At 43.6% G+C, this 13793-nt stretch overlaps 1 protein-coding gene across 4 annotated transcripts in view; it reads left to right on the top strand.

The window, feature by feature from the left end:
• The window catches only part of OSBPL5 (oxysterol binding protein like 5), a 203714-nt gene extending 190611 nt beyond the window's left edge, over window positions 1–13103 (top strand). For all 4 annotated transcript variants that reach the window (XM_029582113.1, XM_029582114.1, XM_029582115.1 and 1 more), the window contains 6 exons: window positions 588–724; window positions 1148–1333; window positions 3069–3207; window positions 4846–4963; window positions 6384–6486; window positions 8844–13103. In XM_029582113.1, coding sequence (XP_029437973.1) covers window positions 588–724; window positions 1148–1333; window positions 3069–3207; window positions 4846–4963; window positions 6384–6486; window positions 8844–8985 — 825 coding nt within the window. In that variant the 3' untranslated portion in view covers window positions 8986–13103. The remainder of the gene's footprint in view (window positions 1–587; window positions 725–1147; window positions 1334–3068; window positions 3208–4845; window positions 4964–6383; window positions 6487–8843) is intronic.
• The last annotated feature ends 690 nt before the right edge of the window (window positions 13104–13793 follow it).

Consider the following 13793-nt stretch of genomic DNA (forward strand, 5'->3'; position numbering starts at 1 on the left):
ATATTCAGTCGTGTTGCTCACTGTTGAATATGTCCCCAAAGTTAGCTGGATATGCTTATTCAGTTAACTTTGCTATCTTGACTGTGTCTGAATATGGACCTCGTTAAGAATTATTCTAAGCACCTAAATCCATTTTGTGAAGCAAACTAGATACGTAAATGTTGTTATTAAGTAGTTTGCTATATAGATATCATATAGACCAGGAGTCTCAAAATCCATTCTCGGGGGTCAGGATTTCCACAACGAGTCTGCATGGGATCTATTTGCATGTACTGCCTCCATTGTATACAAATAAACCTCATACATATTCATTGTGGAAATCCTGAAAACTCAACTGGTCTCAAAGCCTGCATTTGGGGACCCTTGATATAGACAATCCCAAGGCATCATTTTTCAGAGTGACTTTCAGTTTCTGGAGTCCTTTACCTACCCGTGTCACAGCAACGTTTCATAAGATGTAGATAAAATTAAAAAAAAAAAAAAAAATTCAAGGTTTGGTAGGATGCTGCGTCTTTAAATGTGTCCCCCGGAATTACAGGCCCTGCTGCCCCGTATGACTGAGCCCTCCATTTCATTTTGCCACACAGGATGGAGAAGTCTACATGAACGACTTGAAAAGCGGGACCCGGGACATTTTCTGGAGCCCCACCAATGAGATTCGCAAGCAGAGGCTAAAGCGCCACATTGTGCTCTTTGAAGAGCAAACGGAGTTTGAGTCAGAAAGGTAGGCGGCTACTGGAAACACTGGGGAAGCCTGAACTGTTTAGATCTTAAAAGCGAAGCGGGGTCAGGCCTGGCTGGTCCTTTGTTAGGGGAACATCAGAAGATGAAATGATATTGTTTCCTGCCGAAGAAAAGCCACAGGGGCCATGATCACCTAACCCTCCACACTCAGAAATGTGCAGAAAAAGAACAGGAAAACCAATCTCTCTCTTCCAGTAAAATCTGCTAGCAGGGAAAGGCGTCATGCTATTTGGCCTATGGTTGCATGCATGCCAGTTACCCTTCTTTATTCCATAACCTAAGCTGGTCAGGCCTGCGTAAGCTTTGGAAGGCGGCGTGTGCCATCCTGGCAGCGTCGGTGAAGCTCTGACTTGGCCATGTCCACCTTCTCAATTGCTCGTCGGCATCTCTTCTTCCGTTGCAGGCTTTGGCAGCATGTCACCAGTGCAATAAACGAAGGGGACCAGCATAAGGCAACAGAGGAGAAGTTTGTGCTAGAAGAGGCTCAGAGAAATGCTACAAGGGAAAGAAAAGAAAATGGCACGGAGTGGAGCCCTCAGCTGTTCACGTACAACGTGTCTGCAAATGAATGGCATTACAAATACGAAGAGTAAGTGGGCCAGCGCAGAATGTTGCCCTGAATTGATTAATAAGCACTCCTTGTCTGTGCATATATATTTAGCATGCATCTAGCCTGGGCATATTTGTTTGTATTTTGTGCTGTCCTTTGTACAGTTAGCCTGCTTCCTCTCACCACCTTCTGCACCGACTGGAAACTCTGCTTCCTTTAGCATACGCAAGACTTTTCATTGTGCAGCACCAGCCTGACAATCGGTAAAACAGTTTTGTAACCACTAAGCTCATTAACTGGTAGATTTTAAAATCCCCTAGGCATGCCGGTTGGAGATATGAGCGAGACTCGGTGCGGCGTGCACCGCGCCAATTTTAAAACCCGCACGGGTATGCACGTATCTCCAACTACGTGCACAAATCATATAAACCAAAAGCGGGGCATGGGCAAGCCGAGTCCGTAAAATGAAGTCAGCACACAAGTTCCTCTAGGGTGCTCTACCGCATAACTTTACTTCTGTCATGTAACAAAAAAAACAAGGCAAGTCAACGGAGTTTTAAGGCTACGGGCTGATAGGGTAAAAGGGAGGCAAGTTAGCTAGGGGGATTAGAAAGTCCTCTCCTTTACTGGTGCAAACTGGGAAAAAGAGCTAATGCGTTGGCATGCGTTGCTACTATTCCTCCCCGTTTGCACAATCGAGGCGGCACTTGCATACACATGCGCATCAATATAAAACTATGCGCACACGTACGCACATATAGACTATTTTCTAACGCGTGCATATACACACATAAAGGTAGATTTTAATAGTTGCATGCAGGTGCGCACACATGGACGCAATAATTTTATGAAATGTCCGCGTATGTGCGCGCATGTTATAAAATCTGCTACCCGCGTGCTCGATTTTTATATCGACACGCACGAATGCTGTCACGCACGAGCAAGTGGGGGGAATTTAGTAGATGCGTGGCGACACATTACGGCCTATTTCTCTTTTTCCCCTCCCAGTGAAGGAGCAGACTTCCTGAACCCCTTACCTAACCTGCCTCCCTTCTACTAACCCCTAAAACCCCACTGACTCTCCAAAATGTTTTTACCCGCAGTCCATAGCCAGCAGCAAGTTACACGGTCGTCGGATCCCGGCGCAAGCTTGAGCGCGACTCTGACTTAATGGCGCTGCCCCAGCCCGTCCCTTCTTTCAAAAACGTTTCCAATGCGTGTGGCTACGGGCCTCTTAAAATCTGTGGCCCGCACACGTCCCGGTCACGTGCGTATCTCCCTGATTTGCCGTGTGTAGGGCTTTTAAAATTCGCCCTTTATCTTATAAAATCACTGTGTCCTTGTGCGCCCATTTCTGCTAATAACAATCTACCTTTCCTTTTTCTGTATCATTCATTGAGACCTTTGTTTTCAGCTTTTATTTTATTTTGCTTGGGAATTTCAATGTTAGAACAAAAAAAAAGGAATCACTGAAAAAAAATTACTTTTCCATTGATTTTTCTCTTGTGTGTTTTGTCAAAGTCATTCTTCCAGGGACATATTTTGTTCTAACATTGAAATTCCCAGGCAAAATAAAATAGAAACTGAGAACGAAGGTTCCTAATTATTCACTATAATCTAATTTTGCCAGTATATAAAAGGTTTTTTTTTATTCACCAAAATTCTGGAATATCTTGGCTTGTTTTGAATTAACCTGGTGCATTTTATGAACAACAACAACAACAAAAAAACAAAACACAAACCGAGCATACCTTTCCAATCATTTCCTCCCCAGCACGAGGCCCTGGAACATATTGGCTGACATTGCCGAATTTGAGAAGGATGGGGTACTTCAAACCGTAGAGAGACGCTCGACCAGCAGAATACCGTCTCGCAAAGCAATGCGTACAAACAGAGAGGGTGCGCAGAATAAGGTGAGGACCCTGGTGCGTACGCCGACTGCCCTCCTGTGAGCCCAGTATGCACAGTGGAGCTGCCCATGACTCGGCTCTTTTGAGTTGTTAAAATGCGAAGGAAAAACAGCTGAGAAAGAAGTGCATTGCCTCTACACTCTTTCTTTGACATTCTCCTTTTCTCTGCTTTTCCCCTGTGGGCTTCAGACAAGAGCTGGGATCGTATTAGAGAGAGCAGTTCACAGAGATTAGGGAGCCACCAGAGAGGGGGCGACATAGTGAAACATAAATATGTATTTAACTAGAAGGACACAAAAATAAACTCATATGGGCAGATTTTCAAAGGCTACACGCGTAACCTGAGGAAATCTGCCCCTGCGCGCGCCGAGCAAGTCCCGGGACACGCGTATGTCCCAGGGCTGCAAAAAGGGGCGGTTTGGGGGCGTGGCCAGGGGGCATGGTGTTGGCTCGGGGACGTGGCCGAGTGCCCCGACACAGCGGCCACTTGTGTCTTTACCCCTTCTTCTCCTCCTGGCATGATTATGAAATCATTCACAACAAAAGGTATCGCCAAAAATCTCTCCAAAGAAAACTCTTCACCATCTACTGTAAAATTTATTTATGTAAAATTTTTGTATGTGAAACGGGACCGCATCAGCAAGCCTTAGACGACGTGCTCGGTGCAACCAAGCCGTCCGGTCTTCTCGATCACTTGCGGCCCATCAGATTGTTTTGTAAGATTCACCATCCGGTGTTATCTAAGGATCTTATTTGTATAGCCCTTTGATACTTAGGATATTGGTCAATCTGACCAATATCCTAAGTATCAAAGGATAAAATGTTGATAAATTGATTTCTATTTGTTTTACATGTAATTCCCTTCTATATATATATTTATGTTGTGCATATTAAGGATTGTAATATACCTCTACTTCCGAATTATACCTTCTGGTTGCATATTAAAATGCTACAGGCCCCAACCCTTCAGACAGTCAGCCGTCTACATGGCTTGGGAAATTTGGAGATGTGAGGTCAATGGGAGAACCCTTTTGGGCAGGTCTAACACTTGGTGGTTACCAAGTGCGAGGGAACCAGAGTTCAAATTTCAATATTAGATTTTGGAAGTAAACAAATTTGCGCTCATTCAGAGGTTACTATCTCTGGATGAGAGTGGGAATAAGAACCCTGACATGTAATGGCAAAAGTGCAGGCTTTGTAAAACGGTTATTTCTCACCCTCTCTCTTCAATGAAAAATAAATGTTGACATGAACTGAACCCCTGCTGAGAACCTCTCGTGGCAGTCTCTTTTTAAAATAATTTATAAGAAAAAGAAAATATTGCTGCTTGAGTGAAAGCTTGCATTACCCCTTCTGTGGTTCTTTGGTTCTACATTTTAACACTGTTCCCCCTCTCCTCTCCTGAGGGAACATTTCAATTTATCCGAATGAAGCTGAATGACTTGTTAATAAAGGGCCAGGATTTGGGGATCAGCTTGGTGCCCAGAGGCGATGTGCCGTTTTTAATTTTCCCCTATCTGTACAGTAACGCCTCTGTCAGAGCCGCACTTCAAGACCTCTGTCCTCGCGTTTGTGTAATGATCTGACATCTTACTGTGGACCCCAGTCAAACTGTGTCTTCTCAATAATTCTCCCACACAGAGGCAAGCGAGAGACTGTAGGCAGAGGAAAAGCAGTGACCAGCCGTCCAGCTGCAGCCAGAACACTGAAAGCAGCTGTTCCACCCCAGAGCCTGGGCAGGACCTCTCCGATGACGATGGCAAGCATTCCCCTACTCATGCATGGGCATTCTTTCTCCTGCTTTAATTTCTGAATTTATTGCATGCCCGCTCTTCTTCCTGCCTGGTTTTACCTATTCAGCACCACACCAATAAGAACAACAGGTACCTGCTCCGAGAGCCTGAGCTTACTTCCAACATCTGGAGATGGTAAAATCTCACACTGCAGCTGTAGGTACCAATTTGTACTTTCAGAACTTACTTCCGAGCTGCAGAAGCCATGCCTGGCATTAATTTCATAGAGTCCCAACAAAGCAACCAACTTCTGAAAATGAAAGTATTTCCCTGTAGGCCTGCCTGAAATACGACAAGCTCGTCCTTGTACACATCTTTGCATTGAGTTAGATTATAAATTCAGGAAAGACCCAGAGCAAGGGATCAAGACGAGAACAATTATGTGCATTATTATAGAACAATAGTATCCACATGTTAGCGATGCAGCCTTCTGGGTCTTGTCATACGGACAATCACTGTCTCTTGCCGTCATGTTCTCCTACTGATGCTATAGACTGGGTGTAAGAGAGTTGGTGCCAGTTCAGTTCAGAAAAAATGGACAAACTGATGGGGGGTAGAGGGTCCTACTGGCTGATACCATAGTCCTTTACAGCTCATGACTTATAGATTGACTTCGACTAAGCACAGAGCCCAAGTGCCGAGGTCAGCATAATAGTTCCCAGTGGCTTTTTCAATCTCTAACATATTTGGAAATGATGCCCTTTCTTGTCAGCTGCAGACCTTAGCACGGTGAAACAAGCCTTTTATCTCCTCCTAGCTAAACTCACGTAATGCTCCAGTGGTTGGCTCACTCTGAAGAGTATCTGGCAGCCGCAACTGCGGAAAACTGCAAAGGCCGTTCATAGCAACTTACCTTGAGCAACCTGAACTGACCATCAGTAATCAAAAGGATACAATAAAGGCTTTGGCTATTTGTATCTGAAGTCCCAGCCTCTCTTATCTAGGGAAGAGTGCAATCCCCGTCCTTCATTTTCCTGAAGGAGGGCCATCAAAAAATGGTGCGTGGCCTGCACTGCAATCCATAAATAAAGAGAGTGAAGGAGGTAAAGATGTGCTCTCTGGAAGACAGAATGAAGAGGGGGGGGATATTATGAAAACAAATGTCTAGCAGCCATTAATAAAGAACCAGAAGGCAGAGCAAGAAGCTGAAGGCCAAGGGGGATCATCGTATGAATTTGAAGGGAGAGAGGCTGAAAAGGAATGTGAGGGTGGGGGCAGCGGACAACTGGGACAGATTTCCAGCAAAGGTAGTAGCGTGACCTTTGTTGCCCAAAAAACTGAGAGGCTGGAAGGAAGAACAGACTGCTGGGATTTATTCCTTGTCTAACGTCACTGGATGGCACATAGTATAATCGGAGTTCTGACGGTATTTTTGATTTGTGGTAGGTTTCGGTGGCCCCTGTTTTCAGTGCTGCAAAGGAACAATGGAGCTGAAGGAAATCCAAGCAGCGGTTACGGCGTTACAGAGAACTCAGCAGGATATACACAGGTGCTGTGTCCGCCTCCATACTGCCATACTCAAAACAGTTTGCCATAGGGGGATTGCAATTTTCAAAAGCTGTTTACCTGGGGGTCTGAAAATCGCTCACCCTGTAGGCAGGTGAAAGTGCTTTACCGGCGGGAAATGTAGGTGGGGGCCATGCAACCTTGCAGACAGTTTTGGATTCTCAAAACTATGTGCGTTGTTGCTTCCCTCCCCCCCACGTCCGACCTAACCCCTGCAGATATTCTTTCCCTTCAAAACAACACACTTAGTTGTGGATCCTTAAAACTGTGCATGTTGTTTTGAAGGGAAGGAATATCAGCAGGGGGGGGGGGGGGGGGAAAGAGGTGCAGATCAATGTTCCCTCTAATTTTTGGCAGGCTACGTGCGCAAAAATGTTCTTTTGTGCAGTTTTTGTAAGCGGAGTTCAAATTTGTGCACTACAAGCCAAGTGTGCCTGAGCAAGTTTAATGCAAATAATATTGAGATTTTGAAAGTGTTAGTTAAGTCATTGTTTTAAAGAAAATGATTCTACATTAAGGTATTTCAACATATCATTTGTTTTATATACATGGAAAGCATCAGATAAATTTGATTTCATACTTATATAGCAAAGATATTTATGCCCAAAAGCAGCAGTTCAGAAGGCCCGGAGGGGAGGCCTGAATAGGCCACAAAGCAAGGTTCCAGGCAATGGAAGGCCCAGAGGCCAGAGGATTAGGCAAGGCAGAGCTGTAAGGCCCAGAGACCACAGGACTAGGCAAGGCAGAGCTGTAAGGCCCGGAGGCCACAGAGCAAGACAAGATAGAACAGGGTCAAGCAGGGAGCGGAGTGGACTCGATGACAAGACATCAAGGCAGGGCTAAACAGGCCAAGCCACGCTGACTCATGGGCCCATGGAGACTATGGCTGGAGTGAGAGCATGTGTAGCTCCTTTGGAACCTCTGGTGTCGGGGAAGCTGCATAGCAGGCTGGGATCATAAGAGTATTGTGAAGTCTCCTTCACAAAAAGGTTTTGCTGCATATGTGCACAGGTCCACATGCACCAAATATGCAGGCGAGTCGGCATTTCTCTAAAACCTTTACACACATTTTTTTCCCCAAAGCCTAGAAAGAGGTTAGACCTCCTCTGAAAAGATAAAATAACCTTGTGGCCTGATGGCAGTACAGCACAGTGTGATGCAAGAGAACCAGGTTTCGGGTGAGATTCCCGTGTTCCGTGGAAACGATGGGCCTGCTGTACTGCAGCCTTTGATGTGCGCTATTATATTACTAAATATTTGTATCTGATGGATAATTTAATCTCGTTCATAAAAATTATTTTGTGGGGAGGAGCTGACCCAGATCTGGGTTCAATTCAGCCAGGCCTGAGGATGCTGCAAAAGTCATGTTCACAGCCCCGGGGAGGGGAGGAGGAATGGCTCGCAGATATCTTGCAACTGCAGCATCTAGTGGCCATGGTTAGGGCTCATGATTGCAGGGAGCCCTAGTGCATGCTCCTCAGCTGCGGGCTGTTGCAACAGTAAATTGGCTAAGTGAGTTGGGAGAAAGATATCCAAATTAGAGGGGAAAAAATCCCTAGGTAGTTGCATGTGTAGGCTCATGGTTCCGTAACCCAGTAGAAGCCAGTTCTGAAAGCCCAAAGAAGCGAGAGGGAACTGCCAGGTAAGGAGTAAATAGTTCTACATTTTTTGGGTCCATAATATAAATATATATATATATATATTTGGGATCACAAACGGTTGATATTCAGCGTGGGAAAGCTAGCCAGCTAGATATAAGCCTACAATGGTGGTGCTCAGGATTAGCCGTCTAAATGTAAACCAGCTCACACTACAATTCAGCAGTAACTGGATAAGTTCTTCCCCTAGCCCTGCGACTACCCACAATTCAAGTGTCCAAAGTCTAGGTGTCTAGTGAAAACTAGAAGGCTAGATTTAGCTTCTTAACTCTAATTAGGTGGCTAGATCCCTCTGAATATAAGGCCCAAAGAGACATTATCTCCACTTAGGGAGCAGTTCCTCTTTTTTTTTCCCTTTTGATTTTTAGACAATCTTCCTACCGAAACTGAAAAAGTGCTCCTGTACAGTTTGTTTTTTTTCTTTCTTTTCTCTGGCTAAGCCTCATCATACGAATCAGCAGTTCATTCTTTGGGCCTTCATTCAATGTTCTGAGACAGCTCTTTGTTTAAGGATTTTGCACCCTGCCTTCTGATCTTTGCACTTGATCACGTTCTTCAGGTCAGAGTGTTCCCAGTAAAATGGAGAGATGGCGTGGGGGACTTTGCTGTGTTGGAGAACGTGATTAGCTACATCCACTTAAGGAACATCCCTCTCTAATGTGTCCTCTTGTTTTCCCTACAGAAACCTCACTGCTCTGAACAGCAAGTCTCTGCCGAGAAGGAGCATGTGCACCTCAGAAAGCTGGCTTCTGAACTCTCGTTCCTGGTTCCTCCTCTGCATCTTTCTCACATGCCAACTCTTAATCAATTACGTCTTCAAGTAAAAGCACTACGTTTGGGCAGCAATAAAGGTTCCCTGACACTAGCAAGGACCCCAGAAAGGAGCCCATGGAGGCGCCAAGCACTTTAAACCAACACTAAAAAGATGGAAAAAAAAAAAGGGAAGTTTTGCAGGGAACCTGTTCCTCGTCAGATAACACTGTTGCCTCTTATGTGTACACCATCGAGGACCTGTGCACCTGGATTGGCCTTAATGCTGAAGCCAAATGTAGCTTTAACTCCACATTTTTTTTTGTTTTTTTTTTTTTATTATGTCTTGTCATTTTCTGATGAAACAAGTTGCCAAACAGTATTTATAAGAGCAGTCTGCTTATGACAGAGAGAGGGAGAAAGAAGGAAAGCTTGTGGTTTTAAACGGAATGCATCATAAATTACCTTATTTTACAGGCATGCCTACCGAAAAGGTCATATGATCCCCAGATGACTTTGGGGGGGGGGGGGGGGGTGGTAAATGTGAAGACATGTCCGATTATTGCAGGGTTCCCAGGCTTGGGAAGTATTGATACCTGGGTGAGAAAAGTCTAGGAGGTAAAGGACTATCCCATTCTTTCAATAACAGGTTACTGGTAGAGCTATCGCCACCCACAGCCCTCCCAAAATTGCAGTAAACTAAGCCTTAAATATCACCATGCATTGAAAACGTCATGGGTTTTCCGGGAGCGGACTATCACGTGATAAGGTCTGTTCCACCATTAGAGAGGTATCCATTAGTCTGCCCTTTTAGTTTGCAATAACTGAAGTTTTAAATTTTATGGCAAGTCCACGAGATGACAGTGAACTGTCTTCAACCGCTCCTCGGCGGATTGCAGCTCCAGTAATAGTGAACTCCTAGAAGGTAACTTTCAAACAAATACACACAGCAGCATATATATGGGTATATGGCCTCGCGTAGATCTCCGATAGTATTTTATAACCTGGGAGTATCATAAAATACACATATCTTTACCCCAGAAGATATACGCCTAGGTATGCTTACGTGTGAATAGTACATGCAGTTCATGGAAAGTATTTCAATATATTGAACACGTGTACTTTTCCTACCTGTTTTAAAAATACGCGCATGTATGTTTTACATGCAAAAATAAAGTAGGATTTACTTGCAGAGAACCCAAATTACGCGCCTAAGTCAACATATTTTAAAACGTGTGCATAATTGAAATTAACCAGTTTACCCTGCTGCCTTTTGGGCATAAATATCTTTGCTATATAAGTTACCAGTTTGCCCAGGTGTCATCGAGACCGTCCTGGTTCTTCAGTCTGAACTCCCGCCCCTCCCAGTTCACCCAGACCTCCCACCCAGTCAGTACTACACAATGAACAAATCTAAGATCAATTGTGCTAGATAACCATCAGGTGTAAAATTACACAAGTAAGTTTCCAAATATAAGTGCGTAAGTGTCTTTTAAAATAGCAGCTTTCACATATAACTATTGGCCCCTAGACCACCCCTTTTATATGCGAATATATGAGCACACAACATGTAAAGTAGTGTGTGCATACTTTGAACTTTTATACATGAGTACAGGTTTCTTATGCACGTATATGGTCATTTACATGTGTAACTCGTTGAAAATTCACCCTTTTGTTTGGAGCATGGGAAAACCAGTGGCACTTCGAAAAGGTTTTCTCTCCTGAAAAAGCTTCTGACCATCAAAGTGGAAAGGGGCATTCTTTGTGCCATTAGTTCAGGTTCTCTAGAACTTGCCTACTGGTTTCAGGGCTCCCGAGCACATTCAGCCACAAGTACCAGGAGCATACTGGGAAACACAGAAAGGTAGTGCAGAATGAGAGCAAGCATTTTCACTTTTTAACTTGTAAAATGTGCCAGTTACACTTAAAAGCCAGAAAAATGATATTAATCTACCCATCAGATAGATCAGAGGTTTATTTAATTTCATGTATTCAAACTACAGTTCCCATCTTTTGTCTGTGTGTTTGCAGACAGAGCATATTGTTTTTGCACATTGCACCTGCCACAGACACAAGTCTATATTTTTTTGTATCCTGCCTTAATGTGTTGAACAAAAGATGGGAAATGTAGTTTAAATAAATGAAATTAAATAAACCTCTGATCTTTCTGTGTATATATACACACACATAGGCACATGGCCCCCACGCACACTCAGGCAGAGGAACCCACAGGCTAAGGTACACATGCAAGCACACACACAAACACACACACAGACGACTAGACAACCTGAGCAACACTGGATAATGTTTGCTAATGTACTCTCTGTAAAGTGCTGTTTCTTATGCTCCCACAGGGACATGCAGTCATAGGCACACACACAGGCATGGACAAGCTCATGCAAGTGTGCGCAGTTTCACAGAAGCGCTCTAGTAAGCATGCACAAACTTGCGCAAGCACACGCAAACACTTTCAAAAGTGCACACAAGCTTGCACAAATGCACATTAATGCTTTTGCAAGCACATAAGCTCACGCAACTGCACACAAGCTTGCACATGTGCACACAAGTTCGCACAGGCTCCCCACACATGCGTATGCTGGCTCGCACACGCCTATGCACACACACAGGTTGAGGTCTCTGCACACACAGGCACTGGCTGTTATAGACCAGACTATCTGAGCAACACCGTGGCAAAAAAAATAAATAAATACTAAACACCTTGTACATCAAAGGTCCCTGCTGAGATGATCTAAGCCAGGGGGCTCAAACTGGTCCTGGGGGCCACCCCAGCCAATCGGGTTTTCAGGATATCCCTAATAAATATGCATGAGAAATAGTTGCATATATTGAAGGCAGTGCTTGCAAATAAATTTCATGTATATTCATTAAGGATATCCTGAAAACCTGACTGGCTGGGGGACCCAAGCACCAGTTGAAGCCCACCCGATCTAAGTGAATAATAATTAGACAAGACGATTAGCCTGGTACTTCAGGATGCCTGTATGAAGAAATGTAAAGATCAAGTATAAAATCTTGAATCTACATTTCACCTCAACAAGATGCAGATGGAGCTTACGCCAATTCCATGCAACATAGTCGGATTTCTTTGCACCCACAAGCATCCTGGATACCATATTTTGCAATAACTACAAATATCTGATGCCAGTTTAAGGCAACTCCTGATAAAGATACAGTGATCCACCCTGTTTGCCACCAATGATTGAATAATCATATGAGTATAAGATCTGCCATGCTGAGACGGACCAAAAGGTTCATCAAGAGCAGCATCCTAGGCTACAAGCACCTGGCAGAACCTAAAGAGAAGATCCATTCCTTGTTGCTGATTCTGAGAGGTAAGCAGTGGCTTTCCCAAACCTACCTGGCTAAGAATGGTTTATGAACTTTTCCTCCAGGAACTTGTCCAAATTTCTTTTAAATCTAGCTATGCTAGTCGTATTGACCACGTCCTCTGGCAACAAACTCCATAGCTTCTTTGTGGGTTGCGAGAACAAATTTCTTCTCCAATTTGTTTAAAATCTGCTATCCATTAATTTCATAGAATGTCCCCTAAGTCTCAGAACAATTTGAAAGGGTAAATAACCGTTCTCTATTTACCTGTTGCACACCACTCATGATTTCATAAACCTCTATCGTATCTCTTCTCATTCGCATTTTCTCCAAGCTGAAGAGCCTTAACCTATTTCAACTCACTTTGTAGGGGAAGCCATTCCATATCGTTTTTGTTGCCCTCTTCTGAAGGTTTTCTGGTTCTGCTCAGTCTTTTTTGAGTTAGGCGACTAGAATTGTATGCAATAATCAAGATGTTGTCATAACATGAATCAATACTGAGGCATTATAATAGCCTCTGTTTTTTATTGTCCATTCCTTTCCAAATCATTCCTAGCATTCTGTTTACTTTTTTGACTGCTGCCACATACTGAGCTGAAAGTTTCAATGAATTGTCCACAATGACTCTATAATCTTTTCCCTGGTTGGTGACTCCATGCATGGAACTCAGCATTATGTGCTTACGGTTTGATGTTTTTCCTCTGTTTGCATCACTTGCAGTTATCCTCGTTAAATGTTATTGCTGTTTAGAGGCAGGGTCCTCTACTCTCTCAAGGTCCTTCTGCTGTTCCTCACAGTCCACTCGTGTTTTAACAACTTTGAATAAAATGGTATCATTTGCAGATTTGATGACTTCACTTATTGCTGCCTTTTCCAGATTATTTATGAATATGTTGAACAGCACAGAGCCCAATACGGATCTCTTGGGCATTCCACTATTTACCATTGGGAAAACAGATTATTTACTTCTACCTTCTATTTCCTGTATTTTAACCTGCTACTAACCTACAATTGGACATCACCTCCTACCCTGTGACTCTTTAATTTCCTGAGGTGTTTCATGTGGCACTTTGTCAACTGTTTCTTGAAAATCCAGATATAGTATTTCAAGCGGTTCACCCCTATCCTCAATCCACATGTTTATTAACTAATACCAGTGAAAACATCCAGTAGATTGATGAGGCAAGACTTCTCTTTGCTAAATCCATGTTGATTCTTCCCTAATAGATCTTGTCTGTCATTATGCCAGTAATTTGTTTTTACGAATGGCTTCTACCATTTTGCCCAGCATTAACATCGGACTTACTAGTCCTGGATTGTCCCAGAGTTGTTTTAAAAATTTGGTGTTACCTTAGCCACTCTCCAGTCCTCAGGTACTGTGGCTTTTTTTTAATGATAGCTTACAGATTACTAGAAGTAGGTTTACAATTTCATATTTGAGTTCTATTAAAAATCTGGGGTGAATACTATCTGTTCCTGGTGATTTGTGTTATATCCCTCAGCGAGAGGAGATCCCCTGAACCCAAAATTCCCT

Source organism: Rhinatrema bivittatum, chromosome 17, assembly GCF_901001135.1.
Source record: "Rhinatrema bivittatum chromosome 17, aRhiBiv1.1, whole genome shotgun sequence".
NCBI lineage: Eukaryota > Metazoa > Chordata > Amphibia > Gymnophiona > Rhinatrematidae > Rhinatrema > Rhinatrema bivittatum.